The sequence below is a fragment of the Lampetra fluviatilis genome, chromosome 21 (assembly GCF_964198595.1).
Source record: "Lampetra fluviatilis chromosome 21, kcLamFluv1.1, whole genome shotgun sequence".
Lineage (NCBI taxonomy): Eukaryota > Metazoa > Chordata > Hyperoartia > Petromyzontiformes > Petromyzontidae > Lampetra > Lampetra fluviatilis.
Window position 1 is genome coordinate 3966153 of NC_136295.1, and position 17733 is coordinate 3983885.

A 17733-nucleotide genomic window follows, 5' to 3' on the forward strand; every position below is an offset into this window, starting at 1 on the left:
ACTCAGGCTGACATCACATTCAAGGGCACAATTTGAGGACGTTTTACAAATGGGTTCTTATAAAGACTCCTTTTTTTTAAGACGATAAATTAAGTGTGCCACAACTCACCTAGATGTAACATAAATCCCACATGCTGACAAAACAATAATAGCCGGATAGCAATGTTAAGTTGTTCTGTACATTTCCGTGGACTGCAAAAATGCTCTTCTATGATTTCACTCATGTGCAATAATAATAATGATAATAAATAAGTACATCTACAGACCTTGATTAAATCCACTGCTGGGATGAGTGGGGGGAGGGTTATTTGACCATACTTCACCATATTGGTCAGTGTAGGTTGGTGGGGAGGAGCATAGATGCAGGACCTTAGAAGTGTAATATAATTCTGGATTTTGCTTACCTGCTCTGCATCTGTGTAAACTACAACAATGTGTGATTGGTTGTCCATCCCAAACACGATGCAGGCCCTATCCCTGCTTTGTTTCTGAGATCTGACATGATCAGACACATGGTGGGTAATTTGACCACAGCTAACAGTAATTGTGCTTTCGATTTCCACTAGGGGTCAATTGCCCAATTTTTCCCATCTCAAACTTTAGGATTCATAAAATATGATACACGTTTTGAGACGTATCGTACAAAGGTAGCGACCTCTGCCACAGAGAATACAGAAATTCCACCATTGGCTCAGAGCTTCCAATAGAGGTAAATGCTGCCCCGCGCGAGTTGACGTGGAGACACTGCGACCTCGCCACGATGGAGCACACTTCTGTACGGGCCATCCTCATGTTTGAGATCTCCTCATGTTTGAGATCTCAGTAACACGATGCGATGTCGTTAAGTTACTCGTCTGCATCCGTATTTATCGTAGCTGCCAAAGACACGAATGGCCTCGTGTGGTTGAGCATCAACATCTTGTTTGTTCTTTGCAGAGCAATCTGCCAGGTCGTCACACCCCTACCCCGCGGCGATGGCCATTTATAGTGTATTTTGGGTCACGAGAAAAGGAATCTCAGGCAAAACAATGGGCAGTCCCTCCAGGAACAGGCAGTTGTCGAGACAAAGCAGACAGCAGCAGCAGCAACCACATTGGTGGGAACTTAGAGAATGCCACGAACAGACAAGCAGGCCTTGCCCGCTACCTTTTTCTCTTTACACAACCGCCCGTTTGCAAAAATGTCAAACAGCTGACAAAGCCAAGTTTAAGTGTTCCAAATATATATATTGAAAAAACGCAATTCCCAACATTTTCGCAGTATTTCCTGTTGCTGCCAAAATGTCCATAAGCTGAACACAAAGTATCTCTCCCTGCCCAAGCAAATGAGTGTTTGGTAAGCGCTCACATCCATGGGTGGCCCTGAGCCTATGGTGGAAGTTCCACATTCCAATGACAGGCGACAGTCTCTCCAAATAAAACAATTATTGTGAGATTCAGCCCACCATCGTGTTGGGGGTCCATAAAATACGTTAAATTAATTTGGAAATCAACATTAATAATCCTATTTACTGGTAAATGCCATACAAGTGGGTAATTTTCACCTCTGGGCTAAACATTCACAACATAGACGATCAGTGTGACAATCGTTGTTTGACACCGACTGAGTGAATAGTCTGACGACTTTTTTTTTACATTGGGGCTGCTTACATTTTCTGAAGGCCAGATCGTATTCAAATGACAATTTTTGTCATTATTTAAGTTGATTGGCATCGCAATGCAATGGTTAGCGCACTGCGCTGTGTAGCGCAAGCAACAGGAGTTAAGAGTCCATGCCACGACTAACATCAGTGGCAAACGATATTTGAACCAGTTGTGGGTGCTGCTTTCATAAACCCTCACTGACCCGTGCGGTCAATTATGCTCAAACGTATGCATGTATGTTGAACTTCTTTCGCACCGTACGTAGCCAACCGCGCTAATTGAACGAAATGGCTGCTCCACCTTCATCCAGTAGTTGATTAAGAAAAAACAATTAATTACTATTAATATTATAAAAAGCATTGACCACTATCCTATTAAACTGCATGATTGAAATACTAAGACATTTCCACATAACCATAGTCCATTTACACGTCAAATAAATGCTAAAAGATGACTTATCATGTGAGGCATATTTGTTTGTATTTCTCACATCTCGTTTAAGCCGTTTAATCTTTGTGAATATGGCGTTGCTCTTTTGCTTCCGAAGCCTTGAGTAAGTTATGGCGGCAGCTGACCCGGCTCTGCAATCTGCCCTCGGTAAGAAATACAATCGGACATAAACAAATAACATGCTCGATGGATTGTTAACGCTTTCTTTGCACTTTACCTGATGATTGTTGCATATGCCGCTGTTCCAGTAAGTGCATTTTAATAATCATAGGCAACAGGTTTTTATATTTGAGAAACTTGCATTAATTTTTCAATGAGCCTCATGCAGATAACATTTTTGCGAATGCAATATCAAAATATAAAAGGGTCTATGGCAATATCCAGATGAATGAATAAATCAAGAATGATAATTTTGACCCGTGTCATTGGGATTTTTGGCTGCTTATTTAACCGGCCACAAATGTACCCATACCCACTCGACATGCCACGATTGATTTTTGTTTGCGTGGAATTTGTAGTTTGTGAGTGCAGTCCACTCTGTATGTTGGCTTTCTTGGGGTGCTTTGCTCCCACGTGAACACACTGCATACGGATGACGTGACCCAACATCCCAATTTTGGACCCTCCTGAAAGGCAAGGAGTTCTGATTTACCCGTGGCGAATCAATGAGGCTGGCTTGATAAATAAAGGGCAGCTAGTATTATAATGTAAACGTCGTGAATTTTATTTTTGTTTTGTTTTATTTTACTTTCATTAATTTTAATGTTTTTACCTACGTGACTTTACCGAAAAAACCTGAGAATATTATAATGTATTTTATAATAGTGTTATTGAACACAAACGACCACGGGTCTTCATGTGGAAAGGATGACCCTCACCACAGGAATCAGTAACTTCCTCCACTGGCTTTGGGCTTTGCAATGACAATGAGACGCACACAATTCTTATTTGACCACTGAGCCACAACTTGATTTGACTCTTACAGTAAGTAAGGGTGCATTGAGAGCTGGTAAGCATGTACAAAATAGATATACACCTATATACGAATTGTTTATTATTGCAGATAGAGTTACTTTTCAAATTTGAGATGGAGTCTAAGATAACGGCATGCAACAGCCCCACTCCGTTAAACGATTCCACCGAGTCTTCAACGTCCACTCAACAGCAGATGGTCTTCTCTGGTAATCCCACAGAGAAATGATTGCACAGTGGTCAAATTAAAACTTCCAGCTCTTTGCAAACTAGGGCTCTCGACTACTACATTGTCCAGACGCCTGGGCTATGGTACATTACGTGCAATTTAATTAAATTCACTGTAATGTTCATTTAGAGCTCATTGCGCCTGTTTATTGCTAGAATTTGTTGTTAGGTGGCATTTGATACCAAGACCAGGCAGATAAATATGTTATAGCTCAATGAGTTATAAATACAAAATATACTTCTGCCTTTCCATGGAGTTTTATTTTATCGCAGTTGCAGAGCGAAGGCCTGAAGGCCAAAGGTGCCAAGTGGCCAGCAACAAACAGCACTATTAAAATTATTGGGTTTTTTCGGTAAAGTCACGTAGGTAAAAATGTTAAAGAAAAATTTATAAATGTAAAATAAAAATAAAATAAAAATCACGACGTTTCGGAGGCAACACAAGCTTCCGTCTTCAGATGGAACCGTCACAGCACGATAGCTGTATCAAGTGCTTTTATTAATTTTAATTTAAAATTTTTACCTTCGTGACTTTACCGAAAAAAACCCAAGAATATGAATCCTTGCAGTCACGAAAGCTTCAAATCTAGAAGCACTATTGAAGTTGTAATAGAAAAGAGGTAATATGTCTCTTGAATTGAGCGAGTTTGTAATACACTTTTGGAAAAAGAGACAATGAGAGGGAATGCCGAAGTGGAGCAGTGTGAGAGGGGAAAGAAAGAGAAGCGGTTTTGTCCTGGAGTGTAGTGAGTGGGTGAGAGTGGGTGGGTGAGAGTGAGTGGGTGAGAGTGCATGAGTGTGTGAGAGTGAGTGGCTGAGTCGATGGGCGAGTGAGTGGATGAGAGTGAGTGGGTGACTGGGTTTAACCAGGCTGGATTGTTTGAAGAGCTCACAAATCCTTGAAAGATCTAGACACATTCCTATCAATGAGCTCCTCCGGCAGACAAGACTGCGTTGGCTGGGTCATGTAGCCCACTTGCCCAGCCACCGCATCCCCAAGCATCTTTGGTTTGGACTCATAGAGGGGGCTAAACGGGCGCGGCACGGGACTGATGCGGTACGGGAGGACGTGGAGCTGAGTGGACTTGCCGACGACTGGTACCAGCGGTGTCAAAATCGGCCTCTATGGAGGAGGCTCGTGAAGGACGCTACTGGGCAGTTGGAGGCAGTCGCCCTCCAACAACAACGGAGGGCAAGAGTAGCGACGCCCACAACAACGAGCGGAGCACCGGGTGGCTAAAATACAGCAAGTTGGCACAGTAGGGGATACAACTGGTGCATCTACCAATGATCTCATCCAGCCGACCCATGGCACCTGGGTCTGTCCCGAGACCTCCTGTCAGCGAGCCTTCGACACTTCACGTGGCCTCAAAGTGCACCTGGCCTGGCACGGGCGCCGTTGTGACGTCGCCGCGAATGGTGGGTATTGGTGTTGGGTGAGTGAATGTGTTGTTGTGACCTGGTGGTGGTTGAACACAGTCTGGCTTGAGGAATCAATGCGTGAATTTCGCAGAAACAGTAACCATGGCTGTAGCGATCGAGGATTGGTTTAACGTCAATCCACAGGCTCTATAATACTGTGTTTTCTATTTAGTGCCCTTTACGAATGTTGTAGATATGTTTTGATGGGTCACAGTTAAAAGCTGACATGGGTGCTGCATGGCACAGCACTTCACAGTATTTGGTAATGGCAGTGATTAGACCAGGATAGAGGGAAGAAACTAAAGCTATTTATAACTCAGATTATACTTAATAGTGTAACGGGCATATTAAATCAAAGCACGGACATTTAACGGATATCATAAATGCACGCTTATACTTACTAATGATGTATATGTGTCATTTGCATATTTAACGTTTAACTTATATATAATAGCAATGCGATGTGTAATGTATCATTTTCAGCTCTTGGTCAATCCACTGCAGGGTGAATACGTCCCTTCAATGTGTCATTCGTGTGACGATTGTCAGTTTGACCATACTTCACCACGCCGGTCAGTGTGAGTTGGTGAAGGGGTGGTGGTTGGGGGGGGGCGGCGAGTTGTGGAGTGGGGAATCTAAGTTAGGTGTTTTTTTCTTCTAGATTTCAAGTTTTCGTGACTGCAAGGATCCATCCTATTTGGTTATTTCGGTAAAGTCACGTAGATGAAAATAATAATAAAATAAAAAAAAATAAAAAAATGAAAACTAAATTAAATTACGACGTTTCGGGCGCAACACAAGCGTCCTTCATCAGGTGGGGACCACCACACCGAAAACAGTTGCCGAGGTATGCCGAAGAGATGACTATGACAAGAGTTTATATAGCTGAGGAGGGTGGGGGGGGAATCAAACTCAGGTGGCCAGGTTCACTTCATAACAGCCTCGCCGACTATGCAGACTGTCAGTATGGAAGGTCCTGCATTGGAAAGGTTTGGCCGATACCATTCACGAGTGCATTCCATGCCACGTGTAAGGTTCGCGTCGATGAAATATTTACCGCTGTGCATAATATATCCTATTTCAGTGCACGGTCATATGATGTACGCTTCGCGCGCACGTGTACATATACACACACTTCACGATTATGTATACACTCGGCTGGTTTGAGAGTCAGAGAGTACTATGTAACACAATAGCCTATGCACACGTATTCATTTTGAGCACATTAACTCCAAACATCAATGCACTTATCACTGACACCATTCGGGCACAATAGTGGAAAACTACTCGAGCATTAGACCTGGTGTCACCGTCTCTTTTGGTATAAAGAGTACAAGCACAGTCAGCATATGCTATTACGCTATAAAAAAAAAATCCACATTGCGGAGGAGCGGTGGCGCAGCGGTTAGCGCACGCTGCGCTGTAAACCCGGTTACACACACGAGTTTGATTCCACGGCTGTGGTGAAGGTCATCTGGACAGGTCCGAGGGACGCGCCACCTCACCAACCCGCACAGACCGGCGTGGTGAAGTATGGTTTAAACAACCCCGTAGGAGGAAGGCCTTCAACTTAAAGCAGAGGATTGATTTGAGTGCGTTTCAATACAAAAAAAAAACATTGTGGCAGCGCCTGGCGTGTATACAAAGAGTATGGCATGCTTGTACTGCCCTTGAAACTAAAGCCAGAACATATAAACACGTTGTGTGTAAGGCACACTGACTTGTGCTGTAGGACATACAGCATGCATGCAACGTGACATGTATGCAGCAGCCTCCCTTCGTTTCTCAGTAAAACAAAAAGTGCTCATTCCTCTACCTATAGCAAACCGGTAACCGTTTCTTCCACGGGGTTACCGGTTTAGCTATTTTTTTCGTGCACCGATTTTAACAACCATGGTGTGTACTCACGTGCATAATGTATGCGCGTGCGTGTATGTAAAACGCATACGCCCACGAAACAATTTAATTGCAACGTATATTTCATTAATGAGTGAAACATAGGCAAAATGCAGTAACATACGATGCTGTTAAATTGCACTGTATCGCATAGCATCACAAACAACTGTCACATTTGCGTGTGAGCACACATTGTATGGCGACACTGCGTTCGCTCGCAGTGATGCACGAGCACAAATAACAACAACAAACTCGACACATTCATCAACAGCAATAACAACTGTGACGTCAAAAAGGGAAGAACACACATATAATAGGCGACGTTTCAGTCAACGACCCTTCTTTATGCGCGCTATTATTGGACCATCGCCTGCTATATATATATCTCCCTTTAACAAACAAAAAAAGGTACAGTTATTGAACGAGATGCGTTCACTTTTTTTTGGTGGTTGTGATGGTGGTGGTGGTTGTGGCGGTTGGGGGGGGGGGGCATTTAATCGTGCGTGAGTTCGATCCGTCACCGCTGGGCGCGAGATTGGCGTAGTAGCGGAACGTGTTCAGCAGGGGGACAAGTGGCGGCCCTCCGCTCACGGCCGCTGAAGTTCTAACGCCCGCTGCGTGACCGTTACAAGTGGGAATGTGGGTGGACGAGTGGGAATGGTGGGGGTGGGGCAGTGGCGGCTCCTGCAAAATCTCTCAGGGGGGGCAAATGTCTGGATGATTGATAAGGTCCACCCATGCAATGAATAAATTAACAGCTTAAGCATGTAAAGGCAACTTCACTTCTTTAATATTAATGAAAAATAAAGTGACTCTTACAATACATCTTGTTTGTTTATATACTCACTATTAAAACAAACCACTCAAGTTCATTTTATTAAAGATTCCACTAGGTGGCGATAAATTATATTGTTGGATGAAACGTGCTTACGTATGATGACGTTAGCACGTATGATGACGTAAGCACGTTAGTGCATGCCCTCTCGGAAGCCATAGAGAATGCATTGTAGCGCCCCCGTTCGAAAAAAAACATCTTTGAATGTAAGTCTATGGGGCCACTCGGGGCGATTCTCAGTCATAGTGAAATCGCCCAAAAAGAGGCGGTACTCCACAGAACGTGACATGACGCTGATTGGACTATATCCAGAGGCTGACAGTGACGGCTAGCGTGACTCTGTGGTTGAATGACATTGGTGGTGCGTCGCCCAATCGCCCTAATGAAGAAACTGCCCCTGGGGTGGGGGGATACCAAAGCCTGAATGCATGCACGCTCAGCACGTTAAAAGAATGGGTTTCACCCTTCCTGGCAATGAAACAGGTGTTAAAACGTCGTGAGAATTATTTTATTATGTTTGATTTTTATTATTTTATTATTTCCCTTCTACGTGACTTTACCGAAAGAACCAAGAAGATGAATCCCTGCAGTCACGAAAGCTTTAAATCGAAATTTAGGTGTTAAGATGTTCAAACACCGCGTGGTGTACGCACTAGTACGTGTGCTTAATGCAGACCACAGTACTATTACGTGTGCCCAATGCCGACCACAGTACTATTACGTGTGCCCAATGCAGACCACAGTGCTGGTACGTGTGGTCAATGCAGGCTACAGTGATGGTACGTGGCGTTTGAAGATATTTTTTCGCCAGAAAGGGTAAAACCTATACTTTGATACTGGCAAAAAGGTCCCATGATATGCTCAACACAGTTTCATTATGCCTTGCTGATGAGACCCAGAATGTCAAAACCGTTCCATAGTTTCCCGCTTAAGAAAAATGCTGCTGGATGATATTGTTCTGATAGGACAATAGGCCGATGGACTGATATAATCACGCCTTTGACTGGGCTTTTAAACAAAGACGGTCACTGCATCCATCGCATGCTTTCAGATGCGCTTCTGGGGCCGTCTGGAAAGCTCCTTTCTCCCGATATTAGGAAGCCCCTGAAGCCATGCACTTTTAAGTCTAGATTGAAAACTAATTTTGTTTAGAACTCTTAGTTTGTTGTCCTTCCCCCGCACCTCCGATTAGCACTGTTGGCTACGCGTGTTGTGAAAGAAGTTCAACATACAAACGAATTTTATTTGCATGTGGAGAGATATTTAACTGACCTCTGCTGATATATAATTCACGGATAGACAAGGTGAGAACGTAAATGTATTATGGAAAGTAGCTACAAAAGAACATTAATAACAATTATATCAAGAGAAACATTAGGATTTTTCGACATGTAATGAGACTGAATGCAATGCTTTGACTGGGAAAATTAGAGGAACAAGAAGCCGGGGAAGGCACCGAGTTAAGTACAGAAGCAATTTGAACAATTGGATGCAACCGGGAGGGGTATCTAATGCAAAGCTCTTGAGTAAACATCATGGACAGGGCTACATGGAAGGGAAACCACGACACTTTAAGAGATATAGAGAAGAGTAGTTAAATTCACGTCGCTCAAAAAGGTACACAATGCAACTTTTAATTAACCTACCATACTTGATATTGCTTAATCGATTGCAAAATGAGACCAATTCAACATTTGCTTTCGTTGGGCATGCTCCAAAGAACACCACCACAGCAATAGCGTTTACACAAAGACAAAGATCCCCCCCCACCTTTACCCTTAACATACCTTTATGGCAAGTACTGTTAGCGAGCACCTATGAAGGCCGACACCGCACATGAAGTGGGTAGGTGGCCAAGTCGACCTATGGGAGGCCCAGGACAGGTTCAGACACTTGTCACTGGTGGTGGCCATGAGCGGGAATCGAACTCGGATCGCAGACTTCGTAACGCAGCACGCAAACCACTATGCCACCGCTCCCCAGGGTGTCCACATCCACACACACACAGAACCGTGACAGTGCATCTCAACTCACCTGCGCGGTGCGGGCATCACGGGTGACAGGGGGGCACCCCATGGCCGCGATCTTCACCATGGTGATCGGTTGATGGATTGTAAGAGTTTGAGAATTCTTCACTACATTTCACCCGCTTGGCTGCTACGCTATTGCACTTTTCTGTATATAGCGTGCGCACAGATGTACACTAATCTCAATCATGAGTCCTATCCTCTTTAGCTGCTCGGGATTTTTGGGCAGTCCAGCGTCACGTAGCGTTGCACGTGCAACGTAGCCTGTCCGTTCTGCTCAATATGTTCGGAATCTATGACCTATTAACAATATATGAACTACAATAGCTAAAGTTTGATCGACAGTATATTACTCCAATAAAACAACCCAGCGGAGTAATCCTACTCGAGGGGCCAGAAATAATAATTTACAGCCAGTACGCTTACACATAAGCCAACAACGCATGTAACAGATGACTATTATACTCTACATCTGTCCAGCTGTGTATAGACTTCGCGGCTAGGCAAGACTATATCCGTGCGAAACAGCAGGCAGCGATCACTGTGCGGCTATGTGCTGCTCGCAAGTAAGCAACCTCTCCTAGAGCTCGTGGGCTGATTTTATCCACTGCCCGAGGCTCATAACAGTGTTCACATACATTGTACTGACATAGACGTTTGGTTAATAAATGCACGCGTATTAGATATAACCCGAGTATGTGAAAACTCTTCTGTAACTATTGCACAGTGGCAAGCACAATACGACTCACGCGTTTTCCTGAAACATTTCAATCATGAGCGCTTTATAGTCGAATCATACGCAAAGCCACGGGCTATTAAAGCATAAGCTTGCCTTATACTATTGGATCATATATCTACGCGCTATGCCCCGCTACACTTGTGCTGTATCACAATTGACAAACATAATTTAGGACAATTCTATTTCTCGATCGCTTAAACGGTAAAGTTGCACACGTTTCAAAGGCAGATTACATGACGTTGCACATTACATTGCCACGAATATCATCCGTAGCTACACAGCGTGACGGCTGCAGTACAAACGCAATTAATGATCCCGTGTTAGCAATGCTGTAGCAGCAGACACTGACCCACCACAATCTCGTGAGCTATTGCAGCAGCAACGGAATCAATCGGACGGAGCCCCCCTTTACAAAACAGCACGCGCGCACTTCAAATACAAATACCACCGTGCAGAAACTACTTGCTCCTCCACATAGCTACCTGCTTCCAAGAAAAAACACACCTTGTGTCCTTTTTTGTTATAAACACATCTATACACAGCAGCAGCAGGCGAAGGCAACTTTATCTCCCTCAAGGCTTCTCTCCGCACGGCTCTTCTGAAATCTTCACACCTTCGACTGGCATTGATGATGGACAGAGCAGTGCGCAGGGCTGCAGAGATGCGTGTACAATGGCAATACTTTGCCTTTGTGCTAAACATGTGCGCCTGAGACCCTCGGACGCGGGAGAGCTTCCGCTCATGTTCTGCCGCGACTGCGCATTTTATTTATGAGCTCGGCAGAAAGAGGCAGGGCTGGGGGTGGCCGTGACTGTGGGCTGCCCACCGCAGTGACTGCTCTGAACGGGGTGGGTGGGATTTTGGGGGGGGTGAGTGTTGACATGCGCTGAGAGAGAGAGAGGGGGGGGAGTAAGGAAAGGATTAAGGCAGGGGGATTGGCTGCTCTGCCTAATGTAAGTGAGAAGAGAAAAAACAAATCACGAATAAAATGCATTCAGCGAGTTGCCAATTATAATTGGATATTCGGCTGTAGTTTTGTATGGGACCATTAAAAAAAAGGTACCGTACAATTCCGTTTAAAATACCCAGTCTATTTTCCACGTTTTATTTTGTTTAAACGTGAATGAAGCTCATAATAAAGGTTTTTGGTCTTCTTGGTTCTTTCGGTAAAGTCACGTAGAAGGGAAATAATAAAATAATAAAATAAAACATAATAAAATACAATTCTCACGACGTTTCGGCCACAACGCAAGCAGCCGTCCTCAGGTGAAGAACAGGGCTGTCTTTCCGACAGCCCTGTTTTATTATTTTGTTATTTCCCTTCTACGTGACTTTACCGAAAGAACCAAGAAGATGAATCCCTGCAGTCACGAAAGCTATAAATCGAAATGTTTTTGGGTTAGATCGCGTAAATATAAATGTGTCTTACCCCCTCCACCACCCGACACAGCCAGGAAGGTTTGTCACGTAAACAACGCGCCAATCAGTTTACTCCTTCAGCCCACCGGTGTGTTGGAGAGTAAATCCACGACATTTACAATTTGAGTAGTACGACGTTTCGCTGGTAATTACATGAACCAGCATCATCGGGCGATTTGCCAGAATCGTGAAGCCATCCACCTGCTTCCGGTCTTCAATAGAGCAGCAGCATGACGTCATCACTGAACCCATTAGGTGCATATAATAGATTAGTAATCATTTAATTAGTATTTGTTTCGTCTGTAAGTAATTGTAAGACGTCTTCTTCTTCTTCCACGCGTTTGTCCCACTTACGTGGGGTCCGCCGTTCCTGGCAACCTTCTGTAGTAATTTGAGAAGCAAAAGTAATGTGCACAATTAAATCAGATTATTGTTCGCTGCATTCGAAGGCATACACAATATGAATGTGTCCTGCTCTAGAATGGGATATATTTTTGATTAGGTGTACTTTGTCCTTATTAAATTTATAGCTTATCCGTACGCCTTTTAAGAACACATTTTTGAATGAAGCGGACTTATTATAGAATAAGATGCCAATTGTAAACCGAGCACGGTCGCAATTCGAAAATAAATAAATTAACTTTGATAAGTAAACAAAAAACATTTGTCCTTTATTACTGAATGGCACATAAAAAGCATCTATACGATAAAATAAGATGTACAGTAAATTGTTATCCGAGCTTTAAACATGGTACACTGTAAAACATGTTTTTACATTGCTATCGAATTCGAACTACTTTTTATCTCAAAACACCAGCATCTGTAGTTTATTCCAAAAGCTGAGTGAATATGTGGATAATATCTAAATGACCATGGTTGTTTGTAATGCATGTTCAATACTAAATTTAGGTGACAGTACAGTACAATGCTCGTGCAAATGAGCATTTGTTCATGGTCTAAAACAAATGGTGTAAATACCACATTCCTATGTTGGGAGCCAGTTTATCCACGACGACTACTATATTAAAAAAGAACATACAATGAAACCGGTATCGGAAGAAAAAAGACATCCCAGTGCGTACTGCAAAATCGCCGGGATTACACAAAGCAACATCGCCTCCTGTTGCGAAACTTGACAGGAGGCTAGTGAAAACGAATATTGAGACTGTGAGGTTTTCCTGGGTCAAAAACAAACTATATATAGAGAGCACCCAGAGAAACCACCACGGCTTCATGGGGATGGAGAGGACATGCACGTCAGGAACCTACTTGCTCTACTGCCTCCTAGTGGACGTTGCTAACGAAGAGAGGCGTCTTTCACACAGACGTCATTCAGCTCCGTGTGAATGGCCAACATTCATCGCCTTTGCACTGGAATCTACGACCACTGGTACCGTTCACGACACATGCTCTAATTATTTGTGATGCGTCAATGAGTGAGCCGTTGTAAAACAAATCAACACGTGGGTAAGGGCGTAGGCAAATAATGTTTAATATAGAAGCCTGCATGCCTCGTTTCAGCTCGATGATATGTGCAGGTAAAATGTGTTTAAACCATGTAACCTTGGGATGGAATGTGACGCATTGAGTGTGCATAGTACATGTTCTCTGTGGAAGGTCAGCCAGCACCCCCCCCCCCCAAAAAAAACCTCACGGTATATTGTATTTTCTCAGCAAGGTGAGACCCATTTCTCTTAAATTTCATTTGATTTCTGATGCGGCAACACTTTCCATAACAAAACCAAATGTCTATTTTATGTCCGTTGTTTAACCATGCGAGCGCCCTGTAAAATGCAACTTCAAAGGTACAGTTTTTATTTTCAAAATTTTTTTTGTGGAGGGGGGGGGGAGTATGATATTATTTCACAATACCTAAAAGGTACACATGGCAAGGTGCACCCTGCTGTTTCTTGCTCACTCCACTGCTAGAGGGAGCTCTTGAAGATATTTTGATTTATTCTTCCATGCTGGTTAGACATCTTGGAAAAGGTAAAAGTTTTCACACTTTCAATCTAGATTTTTTCACATTTTACCCCACCACACGTGACCTGCCGTCGGCTAACTGCGGTTTACCCGTTTATACCGCTCGACAGAGGTGGGGGATTTGATAAACCTGCCATATTTGTTAAGCTTCCGTGCTGGAAGATCTGATCGGTGATCTCGAGATTACATGTCCAGCGTGCTATCCATTACACCATGGCAGCATACTATGTCTGTATTTTCCAAAAATCAGTGGTGTCTTTAATGACCACTATACAACAGACAACATTATCTTCTCTAGACATTACATGTCTGTGGTGGGAGTCGAACCCTTGGGCCCATACCTACTGGCTCAGGGCTGATCACACTGGCAAAACTTTCCAATATGCTGCCAATTATATAGCGTAGAACTTTTAACAGCCGAGTTCCAAAAATGATGACTCTGAATGTCCAGATGTATGTTAAAGATCAGCGTTTGTTTCAACAAGCACAGCTCTGGACTGGATTTTATATTTGGGATCTCATCAGCAGCATAGCCACGTTTGTGAGGCGTGTTGTGCAAATGGTGAAAATAAGTCAGGAATGACAATAGGCTGTTTGTAAAACAAATGCATATGCTTTTAAGTAATTATTATTTATAGATATCGAATGGAGGTTTCTATATATATTATGTAAGAATTGTGAACAATCGTTTGTAATTTTAATACATGCACTCTGCATGGGACTGAAGGCATTGTGAAAATTTGAGTTATGCAATGTCAGGATTTTTGTCCAATGTGACTTTACATTTCCAAACACGAGTACACGCACACATTAAAATAGAGACAAAGTACCCCACTTACATAATCAGAATTGTGATTTATACTTGTTCTTATTTATTGCTTCTGAATTACATGTGTAAAAGAAAATCAGGAACTATACATATTTGTCCCAGTTTTAACTGTGGTTATTTTTACTTCTAATTAGGCCGGATTTATCCATCATGATTTTCTGAGTTTTTTTTTATGAACTCGTCATGCAACTAAAATAAAAAAAATGGTGGGCCCAACACTGCATCTTAAATGTGATAAAATTTACATTCTTCCACAACAAATTTTAATGATGAAAGATTGTTTACAAAATAGCCACGCGGGGCATGTCAATACTGGTTACAAAAGGAAAGGGTGCAGGATATTCTCTTCTTTAACTGTTAATCACACACGTATATCACTATCTTTATTATAATTAGGAATACTCATTTTCTGCTTTGGAGCTAAAGTTTGCCACAATCGTATTTATAATGTGCAATTTACAACACATTAAATGCTACTGTCGAGCATTATCAGTAATCACATAAAATGCACATACTTCTACAACAAAAACCCCGCGTCTTATATTACATTGGGATACACTTAACGCACCATCGTCCGTGGGAAAGTTGCGGATTAACTGTGCGCATTCACGTCTTTTTACGTGCACGCTGATTCTATTAATAGCTGCTCCTACTCGTCGAAGGTCAGTGACTCAGTGCCCACTTGACCGCAGACACACGTCAGAGAGTAAACAACACGGACACATTGTGCAGTACAACTGCAGCCACATTATACATTCGTCATTCCTTCATGCAGTCCATTATAGCACCTTAGCCGGAAGTCAGATCAACTATATCAACTAGGGGCCGTCCATAAATGACGTCACGCGATTTTGGACGATTTTTGACCCCCCCCCCCCGTCGTCACACGGCGTCACAAAAAGTCAGACCCCCCCTCAAATATGACGTCACAAAACTCTGCCCCCGCCCCCCCCCCAAAAAAAATAAAACAGGCTTCAAATCTCTTTAAACTATTGTCATTGTAGTGCGTATTTAATGTGGCGCTGCACTCTGATGTTGTAGGAGAAAATATGTATAAAAAAGTCTATTTAATTAAGTAGAACGTGTTGTCTATATTTATTCAAAGTTGCGCATCTTGATGTGACGTCATATTTCCCAACCCCCCCCCCCTCGTCACACATCGTTACAAATGTCTGACCCCCCCCCCCCCTCTAGGTGCGTGACGTCATTTAGATCAATGACGACCATTTGTGGTGGACACGGGCTCGTTGCACGATCAGTACCATAAGCTGTGCGTGACTCCTCTAAAAGACGACAGACACTCACTGCACACAACGTGATTGCCACAAATGAACCACAATACCCTGCTGATCTCGTCAAGGAGCCTAAACCATCACGCAAACTCCGGTCATCCTCGCAGCAGCGGATTTTGGCTGGCCACCGAACAAAGACGGTCACTGCATCGCGCGCTTTTAGATGCGCTTCTGAATCCGTCTGGAACGCTCTTACTTCAGATATTAGGAAGCCACTGGAGCTATGCACGTTTAAATCTAGATTGAAAACGCATGTCTTTAGAGCTGTTGTTTTTGTGTTTAGTTTGTTGTCCTTTCCCCCCCACCTTCGATTTGGGCGGTTGGCAGCAGTGCGAAAGAAGTTCAACATACATACATCAGCTGTGCAGATATACATCAGCTGTGCAGAATCCTTGCAGTCACGAAAGCTTCAAATCTAGAATCCTCTAACAGACTTCAGAGGAGATGAGCAAATATTGGGCGCCATGGTGACGAGATTTTAACTAGCTCGCCTGGTATACAGGAGGTCATGGGTTAAATCTTGACCCTGACGCCTATATATTTGGAGTTTGCATGTTCTCACCATGGTCGTGTGGATTTTTATCAGGGTCTTTCAGTCCCCCCCCCACCCACATTTAGAAACATGCGTTTATAGTATTTGTCTGTTATACATTTCCACTTGATAAGCCACTTCATTGGGCTATGATCTATGGCCAGGTTGCTTCTGAAAAAGAACTATACAGCTCAGTGGGCCTTACCTGGTAAAATAAAAAAAAACAGTTTCAGTTTTTTGTTAAAGAGGCGTCATCTGCTCTTCACCGAAGACGTAGTTCATGTTCAGGGCCTGGTCGAGATGGCCTCACTCCCTGCGGTTCGCTCTGCAGCGACGGACACCTTTACGAATGCGGTTCGGGCATCGCCAAATTGGCCGTGGTTCATCTTACATATGTAAGCATCACAGAGATAACAAATAGCCTAATTTACAGTGTCTGTGGTTTTGTTTTATCTGGGGCACCCCTTCCCGCCCCCCCCTCCTTTACCCTGGATAATCGAGTGTTGACTGTCCTGGCATTTCCAGATCAACAGTGCGCAGAAGCGGCATCGGTTTAAACACGCAAACTCGAGATAAGTGTCTACATTTGTGAGTCTCATTAGATAATAGGCTGACGGGCGATATTAAAAAAATATATAAAGTGTAGAGATTGACAGAAATGTGTGCATTAAAATGAATTAAAAATACAGGTCTAAATGCAGACGTTATCTGCAGTCAATTGCATAATATGTCATACCACTGTTGACTGTTGACAGTGGTACGTGACAGTGCTGGAATCATCAAAATTGCTACACTTGAGAACCTGATTTTATCATAATTGCAGTGGTTAGTGCACCACGCGATGAACCCAGCCGCCCGTATTTGATTTCGACTCACGGCCAAAATCAGTGGCGAATATCTGAACCTGTCCTCGGTCTGTACTCGGTCAACTCGGTATTAGATGAGTACTTGGTGCGGTGGTTTAAACATCAGCACTGAGACAAAGGCTGGCCACCAACTTGTGAAATGTGACGACCTTCACAAGTCCATGATAACAGAACTTTCCCGAACAGCCTTTTAAACGGCTATGTGGGGTGTTCTTTGTCTTTGTGTGTTAAGTGCAGCTAGGGAAGGTGGCACCAAATAACTGCCTTTGATTCTTTGCCATGGAAAGCATCACTCGCTTATATATTGGGTTTCCCCTAGGTTTACTCGGCATCAAACGAGGAGCTAATGCCGTGTGCGGACGTCAGCATTGGCAGTTGACCATAGTGTTGGAGGCTACACTACCCAGACATGTACCATGCTGGCCTTATTACGTGCTCGATTAAACTATTTGGTCCCATGTCCTTTATGGAAACAGATACATCTCATTATATTGTGTGTGGTGCAAACACGATAAAAATATGCTAATTGAATGAGCAAAAAGATGTACGTTTTGCGCTTAAATTCTCATTAAGAGAAACTCACGGGAAATATTGGCTAAA

The 17733-nt window shown here is 43.3% G+C and overlaps 1 protein-coding gene across 1 annotated transcript in view; it reads right to left on the reverse strand.

The window, feature by feature from the left end:
* The window catches only part of LOC144938145 (corticotropin-releasing factor receptor 2-like), a 91667-nt gene extending 80708 nt beyond the window's left edge, over nt 1-10959 (reverse strand). The window contains exon 1 of the mRNA XM_078865871.1: nt 9481-10959. Coding sequence (XP_078721997.1) covers nt 9481-9540 — 60 coding nt within the window. The 5' untranslated portion in view covers nt 9541-10959. The remainder of the gene's footprint in view (nt 1-9480) is intronic.
* Between the last annotated feature and the right edge of the window lie 6774 nt (nt 10960-17733).